Source organism: Eublepharis macularius, chromosome 4, assembly GCF_028583425.1.
Source record: "Eublepharis macularius isolate TG4126 chromosome 4, MPM_Emac_v1.0, whole genome shotgun sequence".
Lineage (NCBI taxonomy): Eukaryota > Metazoa > Chordata > Lepidosauria > Squamata > Eublepharidae > Eublepharis > Eublepharis macularius.
The window spans coordinates 170,116,463-170,134,108 of record NC_072793.1 but is presented as its reverse complement, the minus strand read 5'-3'; the positions used below and the strand labels follow the sequence as shown (position 1 = coordinate 170,134,108).

General features: G+C 42.9%; 1 protein-coding gene across 1 annotated transcript in view; it reads left to right on the top strand.

The window, feature by feature from the left end:
* The first annotated feature begins 1,176 nt into the window (after window positions 1-1,176).
* Window positions 1,177-17,646, top strand: part of LOC129327817 (zinc finger protein 420-like) — a 31,094-nt gene continuing 14,624 nt past the window's right edge. Inside the window, exons 1-5 of the mRNA XM_054976571.1 lie at window positions 1,177-1,257; window positions 1,676-1,825; window positions 4,480-4,609; window positions 10,884-12,284; window positions 17,205-17,211. Of these exons, the coding sequence (XP_054832546.1) occupies window positions 1,177-1,257; window positions 1,676-1,825; window positions 4,480-4,609; window positions 10,884-12,284; window positions 17,205-17,211 (1,769 nt within the window). The remainder of the gene's footprint in view (window positions 1,258-1,675; window positions 1,826-4,479; window positions 4,610-10,883; window positions 12,285-17,204; window positions 17,212-17,646) is intronic.

Genomic DNA, 17,646 nt, shown 5'->3' with positions numbered 1-17,646 from the left:
GGTGAATTTTGCAATAGCTATAATCTGGTGCAGGATGCAAACAAGCTCCTGCATCCCAAGGGATTGTTGAATCACAGTTAAAATTCTTAAACGGGAAGGCAATAATCATATGGCCAACAAACTGCTGTTCTTATTGTTAGTCATTTTTATTGTTGGTCATAGGAATAAATTCAAGCTGATTGCATGGAACGCATTCAGGTGAATTTAAAGAATAAGTAACCTGGAAATCTCCTCCTTTCATCCCTCCACTCATTCTTGCTCAAGAGCTCTTTGGGAAATCCTAAACTCACCTTTCTTAGACATGCAAAAGGCAAATGTAGAGTATTGCCCTCTTTAGCTTGTCGTATGTGTGACGTTGGAGCTCAGCTGATTTACCAAATTTGCCAAACCAAATAAGCTGACTGACGTTCACCAAACTCTCCCTCCAAACATTGAAAAGAAGAATTTCCGTTCAATCCCTTCATATCTCCTCAGAAACAAGGGGCAGGAGAGTCAGGGCTTCAACCTCGCTTCAACCTCCCTGCGCCCCCACCCCGAGCTTTCCTGCCATCAACATTCAGGGCCAAACTACAAGTGACGCCTGACACTAGTTGGACATTTGTTAGCTTCCCTCAAGTTTTGATGGGAAATGTAGGCAGCTTGGCAGAATGTTGGACAAGTGACAGTTGAAAAGTTCATTGGACAGCAGTTGGAGAGCCAAGCTGCAAGACCAGGATGCCTACATTTCCCATCAAAACTTGAGGGAAGCTGTCAAGTGTCCAACCTGTGTCATTCATCACTTGTAGTTTGGCCCTCAGTCCCCCTTAAAGCACTGTCTGTGCTTGGAAAAGGGCAGTTCCCCACAGGAGGAAAAAAAGTGCAATAACAAGAAATGCTGAGGATTTGGGCAGAAAGAAAAGGCCTCTTCCCCATCAGTTTCCATCTCTCTTCAGGATCTCTCCAGCTGGTCTCTCCTGCAGTGGGTCCTCATCATAGGAAGCAGCCCCGCACAGCTACACAAAAGAATAAAAACCTCTTTCCTTCCTAAACATTTTAGTATGGCTGTCCTATTTGGGTTCTGGTCGTTGCAGGGAACTACAGTTCCCAGAAAGCTCTGCAAGTAGCAGAGAGATCAAGCCCGCCCTTTCTGCTCGTGGAAGGGACTTTTTTTCCTAGAGAGAAGGAAATTGGGGAGCCATGGAGTTCGACGCCGAGTCTCCTCTTCCCCCTTTTCTTTGGCCAGAGGGAGACTTTGGCTTTTGCGCGTCTGCTGGAAAGGTGAGTTTAGGATCTCATGAACGGATCTGGGACGGGAAGGGAAAATACGTGTGAATGGGAGGAGAGAGGGAGTGCAGAGAAAGAGCAAGACGCCTGGACGGGGCGCCTGGGTCCCCCAGCCCCGAATGTGCTCCCTGCAAGCAGCCTGGGTTGTTCTTATTCTGAGCAGCGGGATGGACCGCTGCTCTGATCCGGAAGGGTCCATCGGCTGTTCTCACTAGGGCTTGCTGTACTCTGCCCTTGCAGGAGCCCCCTGGCGCAAAGCGGTAAGCTGCAGCACAGCAGCCCAAGCTCTGCTTACGATCTGACAAAAAGTCTGCCAAGAAAAGGTCGTGATGCGACGCCCCCCGCCCCATGGGCCAGTAATGACTTGGTGCTTGCACAGGGGACTACTTTTACCTTGTTCCTGTCCTTGCAGCCTCCACTGGCTAACCCTAAAAGACGGGCTTGGCCGTATTTTGCTTCTATAGCTGTAAGTATTTTCAGGGCATTCCGTTGCTGCCTCTGGAGTGTGATTCCAATGAGCGTCATCCTCGGGAAGACCTCTGACTTGGCAGCTGGCCTGAAGGTTTGTTTGGGAAAGGAGGGGATATTTTCTGTCCTGTCTGTCTGTATTGCCTCCACCTGCCTGACTTCTAGGATGTGTGCGTGCGTGCGTGTGTGTGTGTCTGTGTGTGTATGTGTGTTATGTGCTGTCAAGTCGCCTCTGACCTATGGCGACTGGGTGAATGAAAGACCTCCAAAATGTCCTATCATTTACAGACCTGCTCAGATCCTGCAAACTGGGGGTCGTGGCTTCTTTTATTGAGTCAAGCCATCTCATTTTAGGTCTTCCTCTTTTCCTAGTGCCTTCCACTTTGCCTAGCATTATTGAATTTTCCAGAGAATCTTGTCTTCTCATGATGTGACTAAAGTACGATAGCCTCAGTTTTGTCATTTTAACTTCTATGGAGAATTCAGGCTTGATTTCTTGTAGTTCCCACTTATTTGTCATTTTGGCTGTCCATGGTATCCACAAAACTCTCCTCCAGCACCACATTTCAAATGAATCAATTTTCTTCCTGTCAGCTTTCTTCACTGTCCAACTTTCACATCCGTACATGGCAGTGGAGAATACCATGGTTTGGATTATCTTGATCTTGGTTCCCAGAGAGACATCTTTATCTTTAAGGATCTTATCTAGCTCCCTCACAGCTGTTCTTCCCAATCTCAGTCTTCTTCTGATTTCTTCATTGCAGTCTCCCTGTTGGTTGATGATTGAGCAAAGGAATAGAAAATCTTGAGCAATTTCAATTTCCTCATTGTCAAGTTTAAAATTGTGTGATTCCTCAGTAGACATTACTTTTGTCTTCTAGCTGTTCAGCTGTAATCCTGCTTTGGCGCTATCTCCTTTAACCTCAATCAGTAATCATTTCAAGTCTTCACTATTTTCTGCCAGTTACATGGTGTCATCTGCATAGCTCAAATTGTTAATGTTCCTTCCACCAATTTTCACTTCTTCTTCAAGATTCAATCCAGCTTTCTTTATGATATACACTGCTTAGAGGATGAACGGGTAGGGAGATAATATGCATCCTTGTCTGACACTTTTGCAATTGGAAACCATTCTGTTTCCCCGTATTCTACCCTGACAGAAACCTCTTGTCCAGTGTACAGGTTGCGCATCAAAACAATCAGATGTTGTGGCACCCCCATTTCTTTTAACACTCTCTATAGCTTTTCATGATCTACATGTGAAAAGCTTTGCTGTAATCTATAAAACACAGGCTGATTTTCTTCTGAAATTCCCTGGTATGTTTCGTTAAAGGTGCAAGCACCGAGTCATTACTGACCCATGGGGGTTGCCACATCACAATGTTTTCTTGGCAGACCTTTTACGGGATGTTTTGCCATTGCCTTCCTCAGTCATCTATACTTTACCTCCAGGAAACTGGGTACTCATTTTACTGACCTCGGAAGGACGGAAGGCTGAGTCAACCTTGAGCTGGCTACCTGAGCCTGGCTTCTGCCAGGATCAAACTCAGGTTGTGAGCAGAGCTTGGGTTGCAGTACCGTAGCTTACCACTCTGCGCCACGGGCTCTTTGGTATGTTCCGTTAGCCATTGTAAATTTGCAATGTGATCTCCAGTGCCTCTTCCTTTTCTGAATCCAGCTTGAACATCTGGCACTTCTCATGCCATATATGGTAAGGGTCTTTGCTGTAGAATTTTGAGCATCACTTTGCTTGCATGGGAAATTAACGTGATAATTCTAGGATGGCAGAGGGATTTTCTGGAGCTAATCTGGGCCTGGATGTTTTAATTCCCTTCATTTTTTGCATTACAACTTTCACAATAATCCTGAAGCTAGTGGCCAATTCTGATATTCCTGGATTTTGTTGTATTATTTTGCCATTTCTTTTGTTTGAAATCCAAAATCTGTTGAGGAGATGCAGCAGCTTGCTCGTAGTTCAAGGGCATGTTGCACCAATTGCAGTCATTCCACAATGCGCAAATGCCCTGCATCTCTCACCTGCCAAGTCCCAAGGATCACAGTCTGGGGTGAATAAACCTTCAGTTTATTAGGGGGAAATATAACAAAAGACATGATGACTTGAGTGAGGTCAGTTTGTATTTACAGAGCTGGATGCAGCCTTTAGAATAGCGCAGAACACCTCTGCAGGCAAAACTTTTGGTGGAAAAACCATTTCCATGTATTTTTTGAGGTGTAATGTGCAAGATAATATAGTAGATACCAGTATAGTCAGTTAGGGTTTTTAAAAAATATTTAATTGGACCTGTGAAAGTATATTATGCAGCAGCCACTAAAGCTCAGCCAACAGTCATGTACTTCTCAGGAGCCAGGCCATTTGTCCCAGTTATTTGCTACACATTTCTTTATTCTTTTGACCAACAAGTTCTCTGTATGCACCAGAAGTTCCTGATGAGTAATTGCAAGGCTTGTCCTCTTTTATGTTATGTTCCGATGTTCAGAGTGATTGAGGCAGCACTCAGCATGCATACTAATAAAAGCCAAGTGTTCTGTAAATTGCCTAAAATGGTTTTCTTTGACAGATTTGACCGATTTGCATCGGTTTGATATATTGCATTCATTTAATCAAATGGCTGGATGATGGGTTTCTTTCTTTCTTTCTTTCTTTCTTTCTTTCTTTCTTTCTTTCTTTCTTTCTTTCTTTCTTTCTTTCTTTCTTTCTTTCTTTCTTTCTTTCTTTCTTTCTTTCAGACCTCCGCAGTGTCCTTTGAGGAGGTGGCCGTGTTCTTCACGGAGGAGGAGTGGGCTCTGCTCAGTCCAGACCAAAGAAAACTCTACTGGGAAGTGATGCAGGAAAATTACGAGACTGTAGCTTCCCTTGGTAAGATCTTTTCCCTTTTCTCCTGAACACAGAAGAGAGTGGGTGGGGGTATCTTCCTTTGGCCCTCTTTGGTTTCAGGATGCCCTTTAGTTTGCCACGGAGGAAGGAACACAACTCCCAGACCTGAGGATATTAAAGGTAAAGTTAGTCCCCTGTGCAAGCACTGAGTCATTACTGACCCATGGAGGGATGTCCCATCATGATGTTTTCTTGGCAGACTTTTTGAAAAACAAAAGTATTAAATACATTCTTGTTGTGAAGAGAAATCTGTTGATGAAGATGGCTGGGATTGGTCCCTGTTTCCTTTTCTGGTCTTTTTCTTTTGACATGGAGTGGCTCTCCCACAGTCTTTTGTTTGTGTGACTGAGGCTGATGGGAAGAGGGGAGAAAGGCGAAAGATTTATGTGATCTGAAGAGAAACCAGAGGATGAGAGGAGAAAGGCACTGGGGACTAGACAAGAGGAGGGGGAGGGACCTCTGCTCAGTGGCAGAGCTCCTGTTTTCATTTGAGAGGAGGACATCCTGTGATGTTTTGGGTACTCCCCATCCTCCTAGGACGCAGGAATTAGATTGCTCTTACTGTCCTGATGCAGAGGGGAGTTCCCTCCCTTCTCAGTTTCTTTCCTGCCTCCTTAGAGACACATGCTTTGAGCTCCAGGGGACTCTGGTTTCCCACAGAGTGGCTAGATTTCAGGATCTTTCCTTTTTGTGTGCCTAACCTTCCTCCTCGTTGTGTTTGGAAGAAAAGGCTTTGTCTATCGACTGTTTGTTTCCCCCACTATCTGGCTTGACAGCTAAAGAAGAGCTGTTTGTGTTGTCTGTTCTGCCTCCCCCTTTCCTCCCTCCACCATCCCCTCTTAGCAGATCGCTATGTCTTCAATTGCCTCAGCCTCTAAAATTTTAGATTCAGCATGGCGGAGGTGTCTTCAGAAGGGAGCTGGGGGTGGTGCTTCTTAGGCAGCACCGTAGGAGGGCCCTACATAAATGCATACCAGAACCCTACTTTGTGCTAGAGTCATTAGCCATGAAGTGCCACAAACTGGCAGGGGAGAGAAGGAGAAAATTAGTGCAAAAATGCCAGCTCCTTCTAGAGTGTAGTAGGGAAGGCCTAACTCACCAGAACAGGCCTCTGTAGCCAGGGAAACGACGCTTGGAGGGGAGCATGTGTGGGAAGCTTCTGCTCCTGTAGAGGGCCCCGGTCAAATGGCTGAAACACATTGAAACTGAAGCCAGACAAGATGGAAGTGGTGCTTGTTGGGATCGTGAAGGATCCTGAATGCTCCACTTTGGATGTGACCCTTGCAGACTCAGTTAAGAGCATATGGGTTATATTGGACCCAGCACAAAATCAAGCAGGAGAAAGCGGAAGTCATATATGTGGCTCTGAGGTGACCTAGGCGGCCATGGTTCTCCAGTCTATTGACCTTGTCGACTCACCCAGTAGTACTGAACACGCAAATGTAGGTTCCAATTCCACACCCACGACTCTTCAAAGTTGCACCTGACTGCCTGGAAATGGAACAGCAGGCTGTTTTTAACTCAAGGTTTTTTGGAGCAGGTTGTCCACACAATCTGCCTGTATAGCATCTGCATCATGTTTATATGACTACATACAAAAGGCACATGCGAGATGGTGTCAGCAGAAACAATGTCAAACCAATCAGTAAATTGACCCCAGATACTTTGATTTTTGTCTCTCAAGGTCGTAGACCAAACACTCTATGTAGGCAGTAGACAGGTAGCAGCCCTGGCTTCTGCCGTTCCGAAGGGAGATGGTTTCTCAATTTCCTGGCACCCATCAGATGAACATTTCTTTAAGGGCACATCACTATCCAGTCCCCCGGCGATCCCGAGAGTCCCAACAGGGAGGCTTGGCATAGTGTTGTAGGCTGCTACTAAATCAGTATATGAGCCACTGCGAGAGGTGTCTCTCAAGTTTCTGAGAGTTAAAATATTGTTCCTGGTGGCAATCACTTCAGCAAGAAATATATATGAATTGGGAGTGCTATTTATTTCCAAGGACTATGCATGTTCTATAGATATACAGGCCACAAGCCTCCTGCCTTAGGCACTGAAAATAGCCAGCTGGGAGAGACACAGTACCCTTTAACTTTTGTGGGACTGAGAACTTTGCCTTCCCCAAGGCCACAGCTCTCCTGTCTTGCAGTTCGTTCTGGGGTAAACCCACATCCCAGTCAGTGATTCCAGACACAGCTTAATAAAAATATATTTTATTAGCTTTAATGGGTGATGATAAGCACTCAGATACAGGCAACTGATATAAAACAAATAAACTTTACTGGTGTTAGCTAAAATCTGCCTATCTAAAAATTAAGAGCTGATTAACTTAAGCATATCTTGTTGGCATCCATTAATAGTTCATCTTATCCATCTGGTAGAATATGAGCCTTCTCCATGCTGGTGTGGAAAGAATAGAGTTTTTTGGTTCACTGAGAAGCCATCTTTTCTAGAACACAGTTCATTACCTGGCTACTCAGGAGCCAATCAGGGCAAAGCAACTATTTAACAATGGTTGTTGTGGATTTTCCGGGCTGTATAGCCGTGGTCTTGGCCAAGACCACGGCTATACAGCCTGGAAAATCCACAACAAACATCGTTCTCCGGCCGTGAAAGCCTTCGACAAAACTATTTAACAGTTCAGGTGTGAGAAGAATCACTGGAGGATGGATTGAGGTTCCATGAAACAGTCTCCCAAAGTTGAATATCCAGGGAACAGAGACTGTTCTGCGGGTGTTACTAATCAGAAGACTCCAGGACTGGAGTTATCTAGAAACTGCCTCTCTTGGGAAGAAATATAACTTATAGAAATGCCCTCATGGAGGAGGGTTCTCATTTCTGTTTGTATTAATTTGAGTGGGTCAGAAAAACATCATGTGTAATATTCCCAGTCATTTAGTTATTTCATCACCTCTGATTCAGATTCTGGGTTATATTGTATAGCTATTGCACATGCCTTTTCTGATTCCTTAAAGATAATGCTTTTGTCCTTTTTCAGTTCATTCAGTGCTTCCCTTTCCTGTCTACTAATATTATTCCATTTTGATACGGAGTTTCTTTCCAATATTTTCAGGTCCTTAAGCAGTTTCAAAAACCTGTATCGTAGGTGGGATCAGGCCTGGGAGCTTGAAATAAGATGTAGTGTGGAAGGAAGCCTGACTATGGTAATTAGAAAATACCTTATCTTTAAAGAATGCTTTAAGCCTTAAAAGTCCAAATCAATTTTAAAACCTCTATCCATGAGTCTAATGGGATTGTAGGGGGGATTGGAACAAAAGAAAGGCCCCTACCCTTATTTCAATCTAAGCTTAAATCAATGTTTAAAACTGCTAGCCCATATTGTTGGAGGAAATGCAGAATAAAAGGAACTCCCTATCATATCTGGTGGCAATGCCCGGTAATTCAAGTCTTTTGGAGGGAAATTTATGAGGAGATTGTAAGGATTATTAAGGTTTCTTTTCCTTATAACGTTAAAGTGATGTTATTTGATATTTGGAATGATTGTAGATTGACAAAAGAATATATAACTTTGATTTCAATATTGTTGGCAGCTGCAAGGTTATTAATAGCTAAACATTGGAAATCGGATACACCACCTACAAAGATGCAATGGTACAATAAAATATGGGAGATGAATGTAATGAGTAGAATAACCAATAATTCCTTTTTTGAGGAAAATGTCATAAGTATGTGGAAAGCTAGTCATGAAGAGGGGTGGAATATGGTATTAGAATATCTAAAGTGTAATGATATTATCCCAAATAGGAAGGATTATAATGTTTTTTTTGAATGAATTGAACTTAAAAAATTGTTATTTCCCCTTTGATTTTATTTTAATTTTTTAATTTTTATTTTTTAAGTTATTATGGGTATTGGGGTATTGTACATTTTGTGTGTTTCGTTTTGGTTAATCAATAAAAGTTTTTTTAAAAGTGCTGTGTTCACTTGACTTGTATCTGTATCCATGCTGGTGTTAGTTTCAGTGGAAATAGAGCTCTGTTACTCTTCCGGAGTGCGTGGAGAATCTGCAAATGAAACCCAGCGTGCAGGCGCTCTTCTCTTCAAGAGCCAAGGACAGACTCTGTTGTGGTCGTAGTCTTTCTGGTTCCATAGGAACTTTTTACGTTTAGCTCTTCTTGAAACTGTTGTTCATCCAGCTTGTGCAGTTTCAGCTCATGTGTTTCCAGTCTGAGTCTTTCTTGGTATAGATTTTTTTTCTTCTATAGTAGATTATAACTTAGCAACAAACTGGTTAAAGGTCTCTATAATAACAACCATGAGGTACAGTGATCATTTATTAGGAATGGAGCACCATTTTTTTCATAAATTCTTTATCATTCTGGAAGAGGCCAGCTTCTTAAATAATTCAAAGTCTTCAAGGGATGTGTGTGGCTTGGCAATATTCTAGTAGAATAAAGGGATGTCTGTTTTAATAACCTTCTTATGAAGATAAACTAGCTCATTGTAGTCCAGAGTTTGACCTGATGAGTGGGATCCAAATAGAGAGGGTTCTTTCAGGAATTTATCTATATGGCCTTTGGGGAAGCTCAGTACATTGTCCTAATCCATGGGAAGAAGACCCAATTGGAATGCCAGCAACTGTCAGGGAAAAAATGGCTGCACCAATGAGGTCCAGGAAGAGAAAAAATCTGGCCCAGTTATGCTGTGACAGCCCGGTTCCTAGGCAGTGAAGAAACTGCAAGGACTTGCAGTGAACACCATAGTGTTCCCTGTATCCCTCTCCCCACAATTTCTTTCCTCCTGGCAGTTCCTGTATCCTCAGTGTTTCCTCTTTCCTTCTCTCCTTCCTGCTCACCAACGAGTATAACTTTTTGAGTTAGGAACCATAGACTTCATCACTATGTTGCCTAACATATGATAAATACGTACTCCTATGTACTGCCTGTGCTTCCTGTTGTCTAATGTCAGTCCTAGAACTGATTATGGTCTGTCTGTCGGTCTGTCTATCTGTCTGTCTGTCTGTTTGTTTATTCGATTTGAACTGAGACCTTCCAGATCCTAGGCGAAAACCCTAACCACTATATCATAATGGCTTTTGAAGTGTGGCTGCTGTCCTGTTTGATTCATGTTTCAGCATTTCTTCAACTCTGTATTGGATTCTTGCTAATGTGATGTCTTTGTAAACTTGTATCTATTTACCCTGTGGCATTGTTTATGGCAATGTCCTTGACGCTGCATGGAAATGTTGTTGATACTGATTGTACTAATCTCACACTGTGTAATTTGCCTTGAGTCTCAGTGAGAAAGGCGGACTATAAATGACAAACAAATAAGTGTTCCCCAAGTGTGTAGCTATATTTATTATTTCATGTATCCTCCACCTTTCTCCAAATAGAGATCCAGAGCAGGTTACACAATTCTCCTCTCCTCCATGGTACCCTCACAACAACCTTGTGAGGTAAATTAGGCTGAGCGCATGTGCCTGGGCCAAAGTCACCAGTGAACTTCCACGGCAAATTGAGGATTGGTCCTGAGACCTTCCAGATCCTAGGCTAAAACTCTAACCACTAGATAATAATGGCTTTTGAAGTGCGGCTGCTGTCCTGGTTGATTCATGCTAGTTGTGTAGTATCAAGTCACCTGCTGGTTATTGCTGAGCCTCCCTCCGATAAGTCCTCTGTGAAAGACCCAAACCACCTTGGAGAGGACCCTGCTCCCCTTCCCCTGTCTCTAACTACGGTTTGAAGACTGGATATACTAGGTTGATGCCTCGTGATGGCCAGTGAGGCCATTTGTATCTTAAAGCTACAGGTGCTGCTTCTATTATTTTGAGGTGTTTTAATCGTTTGATAGATTTCAGATTATTCTATAAGTCTGGGGAATTTCAGGCTTTTAGAAAGATCTGCCATATTTGTTCATGGCTGTAATCGCTGGTTTTAAGTGTTTCCATATATTTTTCCTTTTCTGTAAACAACTATTTCAATAAAATTCAACAAATTTTATAAAAGTATTTTCCCCATTCTGTCTCCATATACATCCTGAATTAACACTATAAAACACATTAACCTTTAAAGTGTGGTCTCAAGGGGAATTTTCTGCAAAAGAAACAAGGAATTCATTTCCCTCTTGCACCAATCACCTCTTTCTCCAAGATATCCTGGTGTGCAATTAGATATTGTTGAGGTTTTTCTAGGCCCCTGTCTCTGTGTAGAAAATACCATTCACTACTGACTGTACTTGCTAGCTGGCCTTTGTTCCTATTTGTTCTTATTTCATTTCTTTCTCTCTTTTTCAGTAACAGAAGGGAGTGAGAAGGAACCAGGAAGGGTGATTGTGGAAGGAAACAAAGATCTGCATGAGGATGTGAAATCTGGGGGTCAAGTGGTACCAAAGAAACCATGTAGAAGAGAAAGGGAAGCAAAACAGAAGCAGAGGAAGGAATTGGTTGCCTGTCAGGGCAGGAATAAGCCTGAGATCCCAGCCCAAGATGAAATACAGAACAGAAAGAAAAATCAGAAGGGTTCCATGATTGAGAAAGAGTTCAGCTTTAAATTCAGTCTGAAAATACAACAGATGATTACAACATGCTGGAAAACATATAAATGCTTCCTGTGTGGAAAAAAGTTCCCTTGGAGTGGTGACCTAACTGCTCATCAAAAAGTGCACATAGGAGAGAAGCCACATAAATGCTTGAAGTGTGGAAAGAGCTTCTCTCGCAATTCCACCCTTACTGCGCATCAAAAGGTCCACACAGGGGAGAACCCATATAAATGCTTGGAGTGTGGAAAGAGCTTCTTTGACAATAGCTGCCTAACTAGACATCGAAGGAGTCACACAGGGGAGAAGCCATATAAATGCCTGGAATGTGGAAAGAGCTTCTCTCGCAGTAGCATCCTAACTGCCCATCAAAAGGTTCACACAAGGGAAAATCCATATAAATGCTTCGAGTGTGGGAAGAGCTTCTTTCAAAATGATGACTTAAATGCACATCAAAGGATTCACATAGGGGAGAAGCCATATATATGCTTGGAGTGTGGAAAGAATTTCTCTTATAATAGCCAGCTAACTGCCCATCAAAGGATTCACACAGGGGAGAAGCCATATAAATGCTTGGAGTGTGGAAAGAGTTTCTCTTATAATAGCAACCTAACTGCCCATCAAAGGATTCACACAGGGGAGAAGCCATATAAATGCTTGGAGTGTGGAAAAAGCTTCTCTTGCAATAGCAACCTAACTGTGCATCAAATGGTTCACACAGGGGAGAACCCATATAAATGCTTGGCGTGTGGAAAGAGTTTCTCTGACAATAGCTGCCTAACTAGGCATCGAAGGATTCACACAGGGGAGAAGCTGTATAAATGCCTGGAATGTGGAAAGGGCTTCTCTCGCAATAGCATCCTAACTGCCCATCAAAAGGTTCACACAAGGGAGAAACCATATAAATGCTTGGAGTGTGGAAAGAGCTTCTCTGAAAATAGTTGCCTAACTAGGCATCGAAGGATTCACACAGGGGAGAAACCATATAAATGCTTGGAGTGTGGAAAGAGCTTTTCTCAGAACGGCCACCTAACAGCCCATCAAGAGATTCACACAAGGGAGAAGCCATACGAATGCCTGGAGTATGGAAAGAAGTACTGCCAGAGCCAAAGCCTTACTTTACACCACAAGATGCACACGGGGAAGAGCCATACGATCAGTTAGCATGTGGGAAACCCGTTGAGGTGGCTGAGCTTGCCTGTTTCTGGCTGTGAGGAGTACTGTGGTAGCTGCCCTTCACCATGCCCTTCTCAATGCTCTCCTTTTTGTCCTTCCCCCTCCTCCTTTCCCCTCAGCCTCAAGCAGATGTACTTAGCACCGCCTGGTGAGCAAAACCTACATCTTTTTCTCTGTTCTCTCTAAATGTCTCTTTTGTTAATGAATCATTCACCAAAGCAGTGAGACTGACTTCTGGTTCATATCATCTCTTAGAAAATGGAGAATGCTGTAAATTTCTAGGGGGAAGAAGCTGGATTCTAACTTTTATCTGAACCGGTGTTACATGGATTAAATTTTCATGGAGACCTGATCTATCAGTGGCTATTAGCCACATTGACTAAAGGGAAGATCCACATTCATAGACAGTCAACCTCTTGATATCAATGCAGGGAGGCAACTTTACGGGAGGGCCATGGCCTCTATACCCTGTTGTTGTCCCTTCAGTGTAACTGGTTGGCCTCTGTATGAGATGGAATATTGCACTAGATGAACTACTCATCTAATCTGGCGGCGCATTTCTTTTCTCCTCTTCATTTAGACCAAAGGAGTACTGAAAACCACTTCTGCATATTTCCCATTTTTCATTTCTCCGTTTCATAATTTTTTGTTAATTTTATTTTTAGGTGCTATGATAGTTTTGATTGTCCTCCATAAAAAATAAATAGTTGTTTCATGGCTGGTCAAGGAGGCTTGCATATCTGTCGTCTCAGTGTTGCTCATTTTATGAGATTTGAAAGCATGAATACATCAAATGAATTTCACTGTTTTCTCAAATGATGGGAAGGTGATATGACGCAAGACATCTGTTTCCTAACACTGACCTTCATGGGATAGGAGTTGGGACTAAGGATGATAATCCTTGGCCAGATTCGAGAGCCCCTGGATACCTGCTATTCATTCTGCTAAAACTATAGGGAAACTGTTGCTAGATTTGATCAAGAAAATCACAGAAGATATCTTTGCATAGGGATAGCCTGGGTCCCAGCTAGACATGTGACAGAGGGAGCCTGGAAACCCCAAATTGAACAACCATGGAGAAGGGTATGAAACAAAGGAGCAGGGCTTTTTAAAAAAATTTTTTTTATTTAATTTAATTAACTGAACAACAATAATAATATAACATTGTAACAACATAGAACAAATTAACAAGCATATATACAAAATGCCTCTCATAAATATTAGAGCTTTAACATATTGCAGGGCTTTTTTTCAGCAAGAATGCGGGGGAATGGAGTTCCGGAACCTCTTGAAAATGGTCACATGGCTGGTGGCCCCGCCCCCTGATCTCCAGACAGAGGGGAGTTTAGATTGACCTCGAGGGCAATCTAAACTCTCCTCTGTCTGAAGATCAGGGGGCGGGACCACCAGCCATGTGACCATTTTCTCTGAGGGCAACCCACTGAGTTCCACCACCTCTTTTCCCAGAAAATAAGCCCTGCAAAGGAGTAATACAGTTGTATGGCCTTGCGTAGATTAGAATGGTCTGACCCATATGAACAGATAATACGTGTTAAGACCCAGGAGCAGAGAGTGTCTGAGAATGGCAGGGATGTCTAACTTCATAGAGGTGAAGATACGATTCAAAGATGGGTGTATTGGTTGAGGCCAAAAGATATTCCTGTATATGAGGAACTCATAATCACAAATTTTACATAGACTTTGATAAGATAAAAAGTAGCAAGAATGAACCAATAATTTTTACATAAAAGATGTTTCAAATATAGATAACCTTGCATGATGTTTGAATTTCTAACATATTTAGTTAGCCAAGAACGTGAGCCCTTATCAAGCAGGACACTTAGTTACCATTAGGAGATAATTTTGAAACCCTGTAAATATGAGAAGCTGAATTGATCGGGTGTGTCTGTCTAGATGGGGCTCCTTCCTTGTGACATCTTTTTGGACTCGTGATTACTTTACTTTAATGATCTGTCGTTATAATGGATGGTGCGATTTTCTGTTGATGGAGCTAATATTAAGCTGAATAATCATGTTTTAATAAAGGCCCAGAATGGAAGCAGAGATTCTGTAATTGTATTCACTTGTGTACAATACTTGTTAACAAAACCTAGAACGTTATTTGTGGTGTAGCTTGTGTCAGGAGTTAAATGATTTGATATAGGAAAGCTAACTAGATACTGGAGCCTTCTTAAGTGCAAACCTACATATGAATCAGGCATGACCAGCGTAATCCGGAATGATGCATTGAATTTAACATGAGAATTACACAACTAATGTGTAACATCACGTATGTAACTTGAGAGAGTAACTCTCACAATAACACCCTGTAAGGAACTTTATGCCGAGAGAGAGCAATCCCAAGAAAAATTCCTGATTCCCATGTTATCCATAATTTTATAACTCTCCATCATACGCAGTCCCCTGGATCACTTCTAATCTAAATAAATTGCTTGGCCTTCCTTCTTGGGGAAAGTGTATCAACTATTCTGGTTCTTTGATTTTGAGAAGAGGAAGTAAGAACTGGTGACATTTGGATCCCCCCCCCAGCCTCTCTCTCTACACAGAAAGTTATTTTGAATATGCATTTTACTGAGGTGTTGTCCCCCCAAGTATCATACAACGTGGGATTTCATCAGTGTAACAAAAGAATTACAAAAAAACCCACCCTAGAGTCTGCAACCCTAGGTCCCGCAGAATATTTTTCCCTCTGTCAACACAAACAGCTTCTCTCCTGTACACATTTCTCTGGGTTTCATGAAATGCAAGACAACCACATCAGAAGAAGAAGAAAAGCACTCTTCTCAGAGTGAATTTCCTGAGTTGTTAAGTCAAATCATTGTCCTGATATCCAGAATATCTCGAGACTCTCCAATCCAAGCACAACTCACAGGCTCTCCTACCAGTTGCTGGATGGCCTTCCAGCCGATGGAAAAACAATCATAGCTTATTCCAGTTTTAAGATTATCCAGTTTCTGCAGCAATCTTGCTGGTGCTGTGCACTTGCTGCTTATTAAATGTATTCAAAACACGTGATACATATTGAGACGATTAAGTTCAACATGAAAAATACGATCTGAAAGGCACAAAGAAGAGCAAGATTTGGGTCCCGTAGCACCTTAAAGCCCAACTAGATTTCCAGGGTATGAATTTTGAAGAGTCAGAGCTCCTTTTGGTCAGTCCAACACAAAGGAGGAACTTTTCTGGCTTTGCCTCCTCTGATTCCACAGCAGGAGTGTAGAGGACACTGACTCTGACCTTCCTCAGCAGGGAAGGAAATGTACTCTCAAGATCTGCTGGGTGAACTCTCCAGCGCTGCTTCTGAGGCAAGGCCTTCCTTTCCCTCAAGGTCCCATCATCTACCCAAGGGGAAGAAAAAGAAGGAATATTTGGTCTACCGAGAGGAAATCCAAGAGAGGAAAAGAGGAAATACTTCTCGGATGACTTCAGTAAGACTGGAGATACAGAGAACTCGGTTTGTCTCAAAGTACACAGTTGGACCACTGTAGAAAAGGTCATGGCACAAGAAGAAAACTCAGATCAGGACACATCTGTCTTTCATGAGTGAAATTAAATAGGATCCCAATTCTCAGGCCCGGAAGGGTCTTTCTGCACATTAAAGGAAGCACTTCCTCTAGTAGCTTTGCTTCTTTGAAGTCCAAGAGAAACATTTCCTCTTTCTGCAGGCAAAAGAAGTAGTCACCTGTGGGAACCAGTGATTCTTCTGCAGATAGGGAAGAATCAAGAGAAATAAATACATTTCAGATAATACAGTTCTAGTGACTGTTTAGTGTACTAATGCATGTATGGTATGGGGTGGTCGGGGAATCTGTATATGTGAACTTGCAGTATATGAAGTCAGTCCCCTGGTACAGCTAGGTAAACATCTCAAACCAGCAGGGTTCTTTGTTGTGTCAGACTCGGAAACAAATTCTATTTAATTGTAGGTGGAAGTTACACAGATGGTGAAGGACCCTATAAGCCCCTACAAGTGGCCAGCTGGATATTCAAATGTGTTTCATAGCAAGTACATCATTGGGGCTGATATAAAGCATCCACCAATGAACACAAGACAATTCAATCACAGCACTTAACCCATTACCTTCCTGATACAACATTGGCGGTATTATTGTTTACTGCTTTTCCTCCAAATGTGGTTTGTCCATTGAGGTATCTAGCATTTTGGATTGGGTGTGCCTCTTTTTTGTGGTCCAGGGATCTGACAGTAAGCATTCAAGTAGGACGTGATTCACTCCCTTTGTTAATAATAATAACTGCACTTATATACTGCTCTTATATACTTATATACTGCTCTTCTAGACAGATTAGTGCCTCACCCAGAGCGGTGAACAAGTTGGTGTTATTATTATCCCCACAAGACAGCTGGGGAGCTGGGGCTGAGAAGAGTGGCTGACCCAAGGCCACCTACTTTGCTCATGGCAGGAGTGGGCTGGGGTCAAGAGCAGAGCAGGTGGCAATGGCCGCCCCCCCCTTCACCCGGCCGGGATCAGATGCAGAGCAGGAGGTAATGCCCGCCTGCCCGCCTTCACCTCTCTAGATCCCATTGTATTTTTTTTCTCACAACAGGGTTTATTACTAGTTACAAAATAACTAGTGTTGTCAGCTATGGGTCGGCTAATTCCTAGAGATCTGGGGATGAATCCTGGAAAAGGCTGGGTTTGGAGAGAGAATGGAGCTCAGTAGGAATGTGATACCATATGGTCTACCCTCTGAAGCTGCCATTTTCTCCAAGGGAACTGACCTGTGTAGTTTGGAATTCAGTTGTATTTCAGGGAGCTCTCCAAGCCCCACCTGGAGGCTGATGGTAACCTTAAGGGGATAACAAAACCACTTCAGGGCATGAAGAAGCAACTCTTCCTGACTCTCTGCTGTGTTTCCCCAGACCAAGTGTAAAGGACACTGACTCTCACCTTGTGTGGCTGGGAAGGAAATAACTCAATGACACGGCTGGATTTTGAGTAAACCAAAAGGAATGTTTTTGCTATTGCTAACAACAATGAACTAAGATGGTTACACAAAAGACATCGAGGGGTCTTTGAAGAACAAGCAATTTCCCCCTAATGCTCTCTCCAGCCACCCCCTTCCTTCTCTTTCCTGTTCATTCCCTCTGTTCCAGCAGGGATGTACTAAAACAAATGACAGGATTGCCCATAGAAAATAATGGGAGAGGCTTGAATGCCCGTTGGAACTTCTGGCACACCCCGGGGCCGTCATTCCAGTCAGGGGCCTGTCATTCTAGTCCCAGAGCACTTCTGATATACCCAGGGACGGTCATTCCAGTCAGGGGCCTGTCATTCCAGTCCCAGACCCCTTCTGTCACACCC